The 14,173-nt window shown below is 45.2% G+C and overlaps 1 protein-coding gene across 1 annotated transcript in view; it reads right to left on the minus strand.

The window, feature by feature from the left end:
* LOC112227878 (Wilms tumor protein 1-interacting protein-like) overlaps positions 1-11,657 on the minus strand; it is a 35,500-nt gene extending 23,843 nt beyond the window's left edge. Inside the window, exon 1 of the mRNA XM_042309949.1 lies at positions 9,506-11,657. Within this exon, the coding sequence (XP_042165883.1) occupies positions 9,506-10,919 (1,414 nt within the window). The 5' untranslated portion in view covers positions 10,920-11,657. The remainder of the gene's footprint in view (positions 1-9,505) is intronic.
* Between the last annotated feature and the right edge of the window lie 2,516 nt (positions 11,658-14,173).

Raw genomic sequence — 14,173 nt, forward strand, 5'->3', positions numbered from 1 at the left:
CTGTATCATTGAAAGGGGAAATATATTCCAATCTGCTTGTTTGGTTTGGCTCTGGGTTAGAGGAGTCTGTCACATAAAAGACCTGTTCCTACCAAATGCTGCTCCCTGCACACACTGCTGCTAGACAGACGGCATGCACACACACACACACACACACACACACACACACACACACACACACACACACACACCCCTTTCGCCCTCCCCTTTATAGATCACCAGTCAGACAGGACAGGAAGTGAGAGGTTGGTGGTAGAGACAGACAGACAGACAAGAGAAGGAAAGAGAGAGAAAGGGGTGAGAGAAAGAGGACAGAGGAGAAAGGGATAGAAAAGTAAGAGACTGTAATGCAAGTTGGAGAGCTGTCCAAGCTGGTGTGTATACCTGTGGAGGGTGAGGTTCAGTAGTTCATATGGGCCAACTGTTATTGGGTTGTCACCCAGAACATGCCATGTCTTAATCAATGTATAATGTTGGGTCTTCACAGCCAGTGGTTTGTTCTGTCACCCTCTTCAATCATGCATGTGCATACTGCAGTGCATAGCAACGTACACACACACACACACACACACACATAGCTAATCATGCAGTATAATCTAGTCAGCTGACAGGCAGCAGAGGTGGTAAGTTCTATAGACTGATAGAGAGTGTGAGAGAGTGAGAGAAAGAAAGACAGAAAGAGAGTGAAAGAGTCCAGTGAAAATAGAAAGAGCTCTTGTGTCATGTGTCCTCTGAGGTGTTTTGTGTGCTGAGGTCTTCTGACTGAGCTGAGAGGTTGGCAGTGTGCTGAGAGAGATGTGGTAACAGAACAACATGAGCCCACAGCAGCATGGCGTGGCACTGTGCTGAAACAACAGTGTGTTACACACACACAACATTCCCTAGGAGGACGAAGACCACGCCAGGGACAGTATCGCCTCGCCTGGCCACTCACAAAGAAGCCTCTGTCTCTGGCCTGCTTTCCTGCAGACAGACATCACCAGGCACTACGTCTGTACGCCTCCCCTAACCCACTGGCAGCATCCCCAATGCTCCTCTACTCCCTACATTGGGAATAGGGGACCATTTGCAACGCATCCACTGTCAGCCACAGACAAGAGACAACATTAAGTTTCACCTCTTCATACTTGTAAAACAATATAGAGCTGTACACACAATATAGAGCTATACACACAAAATAGAGCTATACACACAAAATAGAGCTATACACACAATATAGAGCTATACACACAATATAGAGCTATACACACAATATAGAGCTATACACACAATATAGAGCTATACACACAATATAGAGCTATACACACAAAATAGAGCTTTACACACAATATAGAGCTATACACACAATATAGAGCTATACACACAATATAGAGCTTTACACACAATATAGAGCTTTACATACAATATAGAGCTTTACACACAATATAGAGCTATACACACAATATAGAGCTATACACACAATATAGAGCTATACACACAATATAGAGCTATACACACAATATAGAGCTATACACATAATATAGAGCTTTACACACAATATAGAGCTATACACACAATATAGAGCTATACACACAATATAGAGCTATACACAAAATATAGAGCTATACACACAATATAGAGCTATACACACAATATAGAGCTATACACACAATATAGAGCTATACACACAATAGGAGGAGACAGGTTACAGAAGGATTTTTGAGACACGGATTGTGTATGTGTGCCATTCAGAGGGTGAATGTGGCCTGATCTGTTTCACCTGTTCTTGTCCTTGTGACAGTTCGTCCTGTTTGTCAAGCTTACCAGCATTCGTCCTGTCAGCTTCTGTCTTTTCCCAGCCTCTCTTTTTCTCGTCCTCCTGGTTTTTGACCCTTGCCTGTCCTGACCCTGTACCCACCCACCTGACCACTCCTCCCATCCCTGAGTCTACCTGCCGTCCTGTACCTTTGCTCCTACTCTGGATTTTCGACCTCTGCCTGCCTTGACCTGTCGTTTGTCTGCCCCTGGTGTTACAATAAACATTGTTAATTCACACAGTCTGCACTTGGGTCTTACCTTGATACCTGATAGAATGGGCAAGACAGAAGATTGAAGTGCCTTTGAACAGGGTATGGTAGTAGGTGCCAGGCGCATCGGTTTGTGTCAATAACTGCAACACTGCTGGGGTTTTCCATGCTCAAGAATAGTCCACCACCGAAAGGACATCAAGCCATCTTGACACAACTGTAGGAAGCATTTGAGTCAACATGGGCCAGCATCCCTGTGGATCGCTTTCAACACCTTGTAGAGTCCATGCCCCAACGAATTGAGGCTGTTTTAAGTGTATATACTTAATTGAATCAACATCTCCTGTTAACTACAACACAGTCCTCTAGTCTGGCCTTATAACCTATGATTGGCTTTAAGCCATTTGTCCTGTCTATCATGACTCTCAGATACTGTAACACAATACAGGAATACCTCTGATACTGTAACACAATACAGGAATAGCTCTGATACTGTAACACAATATAGGAATAGCTCTGATACTGTAACACAATATAGGAATAGCTCTGATACTTTAAAACAATATAGGAATAGCTCTGATACTGTAACACAATACAGGAATACCTCTGATACTGTAACACAATACAGGAATACCTCTGATACTGTAACACAATATAGGAATACCTCTGATACTGTAACACAATACAGGAATACCTCTGATACTGTAACACAATATAGGAATACCTCTGATACTGTAACACAATACAGGAATACCTCTGATACTGTAACACAATATAGGAATAGCTCTGATACTGTAACACAATACAGGAATACCTCTGATACTGTAACACAATATAGGAATAGCTCTGATACTGTAACACAATATAGGAATACCTCTGATACTGTAACACAATACAGGAATAGCTCTGATACTGTAACACAATATAGGAATACCTCTGATACTGTAACACAATACAGGAATAGCTCTGATACTGTAACACAATATAGGAATACCTCTGATACTGTAACACAATACAGGAATACCTCTGATACTGTAACACAATACAGGAATACCTCTGATACTGTAACACAATATAGGAATACCTCTGATACTATAACACAATATAGGAATAGCTCTGATACTGTAACACAATATAGGAATAGCTCTGATACTGTAACACAATACAGGAATACCTCTGATACTGTAACACAATATAGGAATACCTCTGATACTGTAACACAATACAGGAATACCTCTGATACTGTAACACAATACAGGAATACCTCTGATACTGTAACACAATATAGGAATACCTCTGATACTGTAACACAATACAGGAATACCTCTGATACTGTAACACAATACAGGAATACCTCTGATACTGTAACACAATACAGGAATACCTCTGATACTGTAACACAATATAGGAATACCTCTGATACTGTAACACAATACAGGAATACCTCTGATACTGTAACACAATATAGGAATACCTCTGATACTATAACACAATATAGGAATAGCTCTGATACTGTAACACAATATAGGAATACCTCTGATACTGTAACACAATACAGGAATACCTCTGATACTGTAACACAATATAGGAATACCTCTGATACTGTAACACAATACAGGAATACCTCTGATACTGTAACACAATACAGGAATACCTCTGATACTGTAACACAATATAGGAATACCTCTGATACTGTAACACAATACAGGAATACCTCTGATACTGTAAAACAATATAGGAATACCTCTGATACTATAACACAATATAGGAATAGCTCTGATACTGTAACACAATACAGGAATAGCTCTGATACTGTAACACAATATAGGAATAGCTCTGATACTGTAACACAATATAGGAATAGCTCTGATACTTTAAAACAATATAGGAATGAGCTATATACACACCTTATTGAATTAACCCTCCCCTCAAAATTACAATAAACCACTATAGCCTACAGCACAGCCGCATCTACCCTATCCCCTTATATAACAATGTCTGGAGATTAAGGGCCTACTCCTCTCATCATGTGTTCCTCCCTCCTCCTCTTCCTCTACCCCTCCTCTCCTCTCCTCCAAAATCTGGCCTCAACCCTGGAATTCTAGGTTTAATCCATCATTAGACTGACTGACAGTCAGTTCTACTGTATGGACTCAACAGGGTTGGGTTTGTTTAGCTCAACTTTGGTTTTACTTGGTTGACTTTTCAAAACTGAGAATTGTATGATTTTCCACCAGGGTTGAAAGTCACAGCTGTTGTTTGTAATGCACATGCCATTGAAACTATAAAATGCACTGAAAAGTAAGAGGGATACATAAACAACCAAACAAACTGGTTCCTGTTTAGGACAAACATTCTTAGGTAAAGAAGCAACATTTTCCTCCCTGATTACAGTCCCATATTCCAAAACCCCTGTGATTTTATAGGGGAGTGCTTTCTTTAACAGTTATGAGGGCATGGGTGAGGGGGGAATGGAATCAAAACACAGAGCCAAAACGTCACCCCCCATCCTCCCCCTCACCTCACCCCCCAAAACACCAGCCCAGCTGTCAAAACGTCTGCCTCTACTGCTTCCCAATGGCTCACAACAAGCCTCTTCATAAACCTCCACAATCTCTGACAGGAACTTGATATTATGGTAGTTGACTTATCATGTTAGAAGCCAAATAAGACTACTGCACTTAGTAATATCCATATGGTAGTTATTATTTTGTGTGTGTATCATATGGCAGTATTAGAATCCAAGGCTAGGACATTATGAAATCACATCAACATTGGTCCCACCCAAAACAACAGCCTAACATCACAAAAACATTATCTCACTACACTAACACACATTTACTAATACAACCAATCAAACACTGAAGCAAGGCACCAGGCCCAGACACAGAGAGAGATAAAGAGGGAGGAGAGAGAGAGAGATGCACACACACACACACAAAGGCTTCCTGCAGGACTTGTCAGGGGTACAGATTGAGTGCCAAAGCAGAAGCCAAGAAACTCTGGGAAGAGTTAAGGCAAACTGTCCAGTCAACAGACAGACTACAGCCTGATAGGAGAAAGCCATCCTTAATCACAACACAATACAAAGCACTCAACCTCTACTATCTGTGTGTGTGTGTGGCGACAGTGATCCCCTCCACCCTCTGTCCTATCCCACCACTCACCCTTCCTGTCTGACCTCCCACCCATAAATCTGCTCTCCGCTCTGCCTCTCTTTCCCTGCTCTACCTCCCTCCCTCTCTCTCTCACAGCCAAAGACGCACCAAAAGGTTCTATAAATTAACCCGAAGTACCTTCTGCTAATCTAATCATTTATGAAACTAAGTGTGCTCCCCACCCACTCTTTATATTCCTCAGCCCTGTCCCGTCCTCCAGACATTCCTCTGTGTTCCCCCGGTGCAGCCGTTTGGCACGACACTCAGTTTCCCAGAACATCCAGCTACAGCTCTGCCAATCAGAGCAGAGAGTATATGATATGAGAGACCCCAGCCCTAGCTGGCTGGAACTCACAAGGCATGGGTCTGAAATGGCACCCTATACCCTATACAGTGCACTACTATATGGGCCCTGGTCACAAGTAGTGCACTAAATAGGCAATAGAGTATCATTTTGGAGGTGGCCCATATGAGCCTTTAGGATGGCCACACTAAACTCCCTTTTACATGAACCTACTACATCACTAGGTATATGCCCCCAGTGTAAATATGGCTTACATACTCAATACTCTATAGTCACACTGGTCAATAATATACTGTATCATACAAATGAGGCAATCCTTTAGTAAATGACACCAAATATTGAACTGATAACCCTGGAATAGAACATCATTCCCATAGTATTATGGTTCTTCATTTAGCCATAGTTTAGCTTGGTAGAGAGGAGTAACTCAACACAATCTGGCCTTAATGACCATCTACTCTTATAAACTTTACCCGACACAGCCACTCCTCAGAGCCTGGTTCCTCTCTAGGTTTCTTCCTATGACCCTGGCTTTCTAGGGAGTTTCTCCTAGCCACTGTGCTTGCTCTTTGAGTATCCAGACCTATGGTTCAGGCTGAAAGAATACTCCTCTCCTTTCAGTGGAAAAAGCAGGTCAGGGATGGCGCTTCTCTTTCAGTTCAGTATGTAGACCAGGCCAGGAACTGCATCTGGCCGTCATGCAGGCTATTTTCTGGCACGACAGCATAACACAGAAAATGAGTGTGTGCTGGGTGTGTGTGCTGTGAGCGTGTCAGCGTTACAGTATTGTCATACACAAAGGTTCTACCATCTTCCACTGCAGCCCCCCACAGGAATCTCTATAACATGTTAAGATGTGTGCTTATGAATCTGTGTGGGTGTGTTCAGCATGACAGCGACATGCCCCAGAACATCTTCCCTTACATACTGAATGAGTGGACCTCTGGGACGGGGTTTGAATTACAATCCTGACTGACGTTCATCGTTCCTGCAGGAAATTCCTTTTATGAGGCGGCAGTGAGATGCTTTATGACCGATGGACAAGTTCTCACTCACACTCACACTCACACACACACACACACACACACACACACACACACACACACACACACACACACACACCTGGATGAGGAGGGAAAAACTCCGGCCCTTACCTTCAGGACATAGTATACTGTACACATATTTTCCACCAGGACTAGCCTGGAACTGGGCTCTCAGAGCAGAGTAATAAACACCTTGCCAGCCGTTTATAACTGCAGCACACAGAGTACAGGTCTGGTACGGTACAGCAGTATAGCTGGGGGAAAGACAGCCAAGCACTTATTTTCTCCCCGTTTTTTCCAAATAACAATTTCCAGAGAGCAAACTGGGTGCTGCGTGGCACTAGCTTAAAAAAAGGAGCAGAAAGCCATGCTCTTGGGCCTTGTACAAATCTGTTTCTGCTGACCAGTTGAATTCCTCCTCCCTTCTCCTCCTGACCTACCTCTTTCTCTCTTCTCCTCCTGCCCAACCTCTTCCTCCTCCTTCCTCCCTTCTCCTCCTGACCTACCTCTTTCTCTCTTCTCCTCCTCCTTCCTCCCTTCTCCTCCTGACCTACCTCTTTCTCTCTTCTCCTCCTACCCAACCTCTTCCTCCTCCTTCCTCCCTTCTCCTCCTGACCTACCTCTTTCTCCCTTCTCCTCCTACCCTACCTCTTTCTCCCTTCTCCTCCTGCCCTACCTCTTTCTCCTCTTCTCTCCTCCTGCCCTACCTCTTTCTCTCTTCTCCTCCTGCCCAACCCTCTTCCTCCTCCTTCCTCCCTTCTCCTCCTGACCTACCTCTTTCTCTCTTCTCTCCTCCTCCTTCCTCCCTTCTCCTCCTGACCTACCTCTTTCTCTCTTCTCCTCCTACCCAACCTCTTCCTCCTCCTTCCTCCCTTCTCCTCCTGACCTACCCCCTTTCTCCCTTCTCCTCCTGCCCTACCTCTTTCTCCCTTCTCCTCCTGCCCTACCTCTTTCTCTCTTCTCCTCCTGCCCCTCTTTCTCTCTTCTCCTCCTGCCCTACCTCTTTCTCTCTCCTCTCCTCCTGCCCTACCCCTTTCTCTCTTCTCCTCCTGCCCTACCTCTTTCTCTCTTCTCCTCCTGCCCTACCCCTTTCTCTCTTTCTCCTCCTGCCCTACCCCTTTCTCTCTTCTCCTCCTGCCCTACCTCTTTCTCTCTTCTCCTCCTGCCCTACCCCTTTCTCTCTTCTCCTCCTGCCCTACCCCTTTCTCTCTTCTCCTCCTGCCCTACCTCTTTCTCTCTTCTCCTCCTGCCCTACCTCTTTCTCTCTTCTCCTCCTGCCCTACCCCTTTCTCTCTTCTCCTCCTGCCCTACCCCTTTCTCTCTTCTCCTCCTGCCCTACCTCTTTCTCTCTTCTCCTCCTGCCCTACCTCTTTCTCTCTTCTCCTCCTGCCCTACCCCTTTCTCTCTTCTCCTCCTGCCCTACCCCTACTCTTCTCTCTTCTCCTCCTGCCCTACCTCTTTCTCTCTTCTCCTCCTGCCCTACCCTTTCTCTCTTCTCCTCCTGCCCCTACCCCTTTCTCTCTTCTCCTCCTGCCCTACCTCTTTCTCTCTTCTCCTCCTGCCCTACCTCTTTCTCTCTTCTCCTCCTGCCCTACCCCTTTCTCTCTTCTCCTCCTGCCCTACCCCTTTCTCTCTTCTCCTCCTGCCCTACCTCTTTCTCTCTTCTCCTCCTGCCCTACCCCTTTCTCTCTCACTCTCTCCTTTTCCTCTTCCTTTCTTCCTCTTTCTTTCTTCCTCTCTTTCTTTCTTCCTCGCTTTTCTCATCTGTAGATCAGCCCCACCAAACATAATGCTCTTTCACTTCCACTTCTCCTGTTGCACACATTGGGCACAACTGTTATATTCAATAGTTATTTCTGCATTAAAAGGGAAAAGTGTAAATTTACTCGTAACCAGTTATATATTAATCTGTACTTAAACTAAAGAGACTGATGTCATGTATCCTAGGGCAGCTACAGGCTACATGGAAAAACACTAACAGGTGCTGTTATTCAGTTGTCATTGTCTGTATTCCCCAGACTGTGGCTGCGTACAAAAGGTGTGTGTGTGTGTGTGTGTGTGCCTTTGTGTGTATATGGATGCATGTGTGTGTGTGTGCCTTTGTGTGTATATGGATGCATGTGTGTGTGTGTGCCTTTGTGTGTATATGGATGCATGTGTGTGTGAGCATGCACATGGAGGTTTAGAGCAAGAATGTTCAAGTCCGGGTCTGTGCTCGGCCATGTGATGATGTTATTTGGAAAGACTGAGTCAAACAGCCAAACACATGACGAGAACGGATGTGATTGGGGAGAGAACGGATGTGATCGGGGAGAGAACGGATGTGATCGGGGAGAGAACGGATGTGATCGGGGAGAGAACGGATGTGATCGGGGAGAGAACGGATGTGATCGGGGAGAGAACGGATGTTTTACAAACAATGACAAAAGCGCAGCGCTGATCTAAAAAAAAGCAGCCAATATCCTGTTACTAATTAATTTAGTTATTGATGTGTCCTCCACTTAATCCACCAGGCTTATTACATCTGAGAGGAGAAGACAACCTTCTCCTGGTTGGCCCTGGGCCGAGCCTGAGAGGTAGGCGGGCGGGTGGCCGTCAGTGACATACCCAGACGGGAGGATTTAAGGAGAACGAGAAGAAACAAATTAGACAATTATTCATTCTAGGCTAAAAGACGAAGAAGAGAATAGAAGAGAGGCCTCTGGCTAAACGCTCTGTCTGTCTGTCGAGTTCAATACTGAACAACAGTATGAGCCACGATGATCAGAAACATACACAGACAGAATGGCCGCTAGGACGCCTTCACAACTATTCCACTTGATCTGGCATGAGCAAACCAAAACATACACATGCATACACAAAGATAAGGTTAAATGAAGGAGGTGAAAAGTTTGGAACAGTGGGCCATTTTCGCACTTAGTGACCCACACAGAGAAATAGTGACTTTGATTAAAGAGAGACACCTGGTCGATCAAAATGTCTAACTAAGCTTACCGAAGTAGTCTGCCTTGGGCTGGGCGTCCATCTCCTTCTCCAGACGCTTGGTCAGGGCTTCTAATTTGATCTCGGCGGCAGACGGCCCCTGCTCCGGCTGGACATGGAGAGTCTGGCTGGGCAATTTGAGAGCTCTGGGGGTGCTGGGGGCTTCAGACTGGGGCTGGGGTTGGCATGCCTCACCACCAGAGGACAGCTGGCTGTCTAGGCCAGAGGGCACATCCACCCCCATGGCCACTTGCCTGCCCTGAGCCTGGCCTACACCTTGCCCCTGGCCAAAGCTTCTAGAGACACTGATTCCAGAAGGAGAGGCAGAGGCAGGGAAGTAAGCTCCAGCTGTGGCTTTGGGCTGGGCTGCCTCAGATGGGGGTGCAGGTGGGGCTGGGACAGCCACTTGAGCAGGGGTGGGGCTGGGGGTGAGAACCACAGGACTCTGAGAGAGCCCATTCTGGCCTAGATTTCCATGGTTGGCTGTTGATCTTGGGCTCATAGAGGATGCTGCTGAGTAAGGGCCTGTTGGCGGTGTAACAGTGGCAAGTTGGGGAGACAGCTGCTGGTACAGGTCAGCTCCGCCAGTGAAGGCACTCAGAGGGAGCGGTGCTAACAGGTCTGGGTGCCCCAAGCTCCGCATCCAGTCTGCTGCAGCCCCAGCATCAGCCAACATGGGGGGTCTCTGCTGCACCAGTAGGGTGGCAGCCTTGCTCTGGTGCAGTCTAGTGGGGCTCAGAGACTGTAGGCTGTCGGAGAAGGGGGGAGATGGTGAGTGGTGTGGGGGATGCTGAGATGGGCTGCACATAAGGCCTGATGATCCAGCAGGGCTGGAGGATCCTGAGGAGGCCTGGCCACCCCTGGAGGAGTAGGAGGCCGAAGTGCCCGAGGGACTGGCAGGGTGACCAGAAGCATGTGTGTGTGCGTTCCCAGGGCTGGTGGGACTCAAGGCGTGGTGGTAAGAATGCGGCTCAAAACGCTCCTTGTTATCGTAATTGTTTCCGTAGCCGTATGACTGTTGACTGGGTGAATGGTGTTTCAAAGCGTCATAGGGCGCGTACTGACTCGCGCCACTGGCGGTGCCTGGCAAAGGGCCAGAGAGTATGGGAGGCTTGGCTGCAGCTTCCCCTGCCGGTCTGTAGCTATTGATAGGCGGCCTGTCTCTGGTGTAAAACGTGCTGTCTGCCGCTCTGTTTTGACCCCCGTTCATTCTCACTACCAAATTGTTTTTGGCAATTTCCTCTTGCTGTTTCTGTATGTGGATTTTTGTCATTTTGGAGGCAAAAACTCTCCTGGTTTCTTCAAAGTCGGAATTGTTCCGTGCATCCTTCTTCATTCGGAACAGCCCGTCCCTAGATGCCTCATACATATTAAGGTCTTCTAAAAACTTACTTGCCTCAAGATCCAAATCGTCGTATTTATCCATCTTGAAGTGAATTACAAAATGTGTATAAACTATGATCTGATTTAAGGTTCGAGCCACAACTTTCACAAAAAAAAGTTTGGTCCAATTTATTTAAAAGTAGGCTAGCCAATAAAAACAACGTTAAACACAGTAAACAATTGAAACGAAAATATGAAATCCAAACTCGTTACTCGCAAAGTAAAATATTACCGCAGTCTACTGTCCAGTCCAGTCAGCGGAGAGAGAGCACTGTCACGCGGTATTCTGACGTGGAGATCCCAACCCGAAGTTATAGTACAGTTTCTCCCGTAGTGTGTCAGCTATCCCGCGGAAACAATTATACCTAGGTCTACTTCGGAATGGACAAAGATCCGAATAATAGCGAGAATAAGCTCCGTCCTCTCCTCGGTGAGCCAACTGACTCTGCTCGCAACAGGATACTGTCTGATTATAACGTCAGATCAGATAGCCTACCACCCCAGCCTGCGCCCCCTTTCCGAACTTCACTATGGCTCTCACAGCCGAAGCCTCCATTCAAAAAACGTTGTTTGCAACTTTGTAGCGAGTGCATGTGTTCCAAACTTTTCCTGCAAGTTGCTGAACAAATTCCACTGTGGTCCTCTCACAATGCCAACTTAGCTCGCCTATAATTAAACGGTTATTACAAGTCGGTAGGCAAAAAACTGAACTAAAGCAAACTTCTTGATCCGAATGTGGATAGTGTGGAGTCGACCGTGGGATTAGGGTGCGCTGTTTGATTTTAAAGGCGCAGTGTTCACTTCATTCTGGGGTAGATTTTTTCATGATATCCGGACCACCAGATAACTCAGGACACATAGCATAACAAACATTTACCTTTAGGCTATGTTATTTTTTTTATCACACATTGTTTATTGATAAATTTACTTTATACCCACAATCTCTTTGTCTATGTTGTTGGTACAGGACCAACTGAATTCAACTTAATTATGAATCAACACAGTGTAATAGCTAAGGAATCATGTAGGGCTACAAAGTGTGATTTGCAATGTAAATGAGTATTATAGTCCCTATAAAAAGAATTGGCCACATATGGGTAATGTGGATTTATACCTCCAGATGTCTCAAGTTCATATGATGTGCTGACAGATGCATATCGGCTGCTTCGACATGTTCACATGCATGTTTTTAACAGATGTTATTGCCGGTGTTGCGAAATGCTTGTGTTTCTAGCTCCAACAGTAAAGGAATGGAATTAAGAAAATATTCATATTTGGATGAGCAATGTCAGAGCGGCATAGACTAAAATACAGGAGAATATAATAAAATACAGTATATACATATGAGATGAGTAATGCAAAATATGTAAACATTACTAACTGTGTGTGGAAAAGGGGGGTCTTTCTCAAACGGACAAGTTGGGATACATCTGTATTTTTCTGTGTCCTTGGTGGGGAGTTTAAGTACTGTGTATGAATCCCAATGTCTGTGGAGCCGAGCTGTATACATACAGTGGGGAGAACAAGTATTTGATACACTGCCGATTTTGCAGGTTTTCCTACTTACAAAGCATGTAGAGGTCTGTAATTTTTATCATAGGTACACTTCAACTGTGAGAGACGGAATCTAAAACAAAAATCCAGAAAATCACATTGTAGGATTTTTAAGTAATTAATTAGCATTTTATTGCATGCAATAAGTATTTGATACATCAGAAAAGCAGAACTTAATATTTGGTATAGAAACCTTTGTTTGCAATTACAGAGATCATATGTTTCCTGTAGTTCTTGACCAGGTTTGCACACACTGCAGCAGGGATTTTGGCCCACTACTCCATACATACCTTCTCCAGATCCTTCAGGTTTCGGGGCTGTCACTGGGCAATACGGACTTTCAGCTCCCTCCAAAGATTTTCTATTGGGTTCAGGTCTGGAGACTGGCTAGGCCACTCCAAGACCTTGAGATGCTTCTTACAGAGCCACTCCTTAGGCTGTGTGTTTCGGGTTGTTGTCATGCTGGAAGACCCAGCCACGACCCATCTTCAATGCTCTTACTGAGGGAAGAAGGTTGTTGGCCAAGATCTCACGATACATGGCCCCATCCATCCTCCCCTCAATACGGTGCAGTCGTCCTGTCCCCTTTGCAGAAAAGCATACCCAAAGAATGATGTTTCCACCTCCATGCTTCACGGTTGGGTTGGTGTTCTTGGGGTTGTATTCATCCTTCTTCTTCCTCTAAACACAGCGAGTGGAGTTTAGACCAAAAAGCTCTATTTTTGTCTCATCAGTCCACATGACCTTCTCCCATTCCTCCTCTGGATCATCCAGATGGACATTGGCAAACTTCAGACAGGCCTGGACATGCGCTGGCTTGAGCAGGGGGAACTTGCGTGCGTTGCAGGATTTTAATCCATGACGGCGTAGTGTGTTACTAATGGTTTTCTTTGAGACTGTGGTCCCAGCTCTCTTCAGGTCATTGACCAGGTCCTGCCGTGTAGTTCTAGGCTGATCCCTCACCTTCCTCATGATCATTGATGCCCCACGAGGTGAGATCTTGCATGGAGCCCCAGACCGAGGGTGATTGACCGTCATCTTGAACTTCTTCCATTTTCTAATAATTGTGCCAACAGTTGTTGCCTTCTCACCAAGCTGCTTGCCTATTGTCCTGTAGCCCATCCCAGCCTTGTGCAGGTCTACAATTTTATCCCTGATGTCCTTACACAGCTGTCTGGTCTTGGCCATTGTGGAGAGGTTGGAGTCTGTTTGATTGAGTGTGTGGACAAGTGTCTTTTATACAGGTAACGAGTTCAAACAGGTGCAGTTAATACAGGTAATGAATGGAGAACAGGAGAGCTTCTTAAAGAAAAACTAACTGATCTGTGAGAGCCGGAATTCTTACTGGTTGGTAGGTGATCAAATATTTATTGCATGCAATAAAATGCAAATTAATTACTTAAAAATCATACAATGTGATTTTCTGGATTTTTGTTTTAGATTCCGTCTCTCACAGTTGATGTGTACCTATGATAAAAATTACAGACCTCTACATGCTTTGTAAGTAGGAAAACCTGCAAAATCGTCAGTGTATCAAATACTTGTTCTCCCCACTGTAGAAGCATGGAGACAAGTTAATGTTTCCCACATTTTCGGACCACTAAACAACTATTGATTTAGAACACCAGAGAGTTACCACAAGTCGCAAAGAAAACAGGAGCTGCCTCCATTTTTCCAGCACAATTTTAACATCAAATCACCTAGGCTTAGTCTAATACGGTGACATCTAAAAGATACCAAAAA

The sequence above is a fragment of the Oncorhynchus tshawytscha genome, linkage group LG03 (assembly GCF_018296145.1).
Source record: "Oncorhynchus tshawytscha isolate Ot180627B linkage group LG03, Otsh_v2.0, whole genome shotgun sequence".
NCBI lineage: Eukaryota > Metazoa > Chordata > Actinopteri > Salmoniformes > Salmonidae > Oncorhynchus > Oncorhynchus tshawytscha.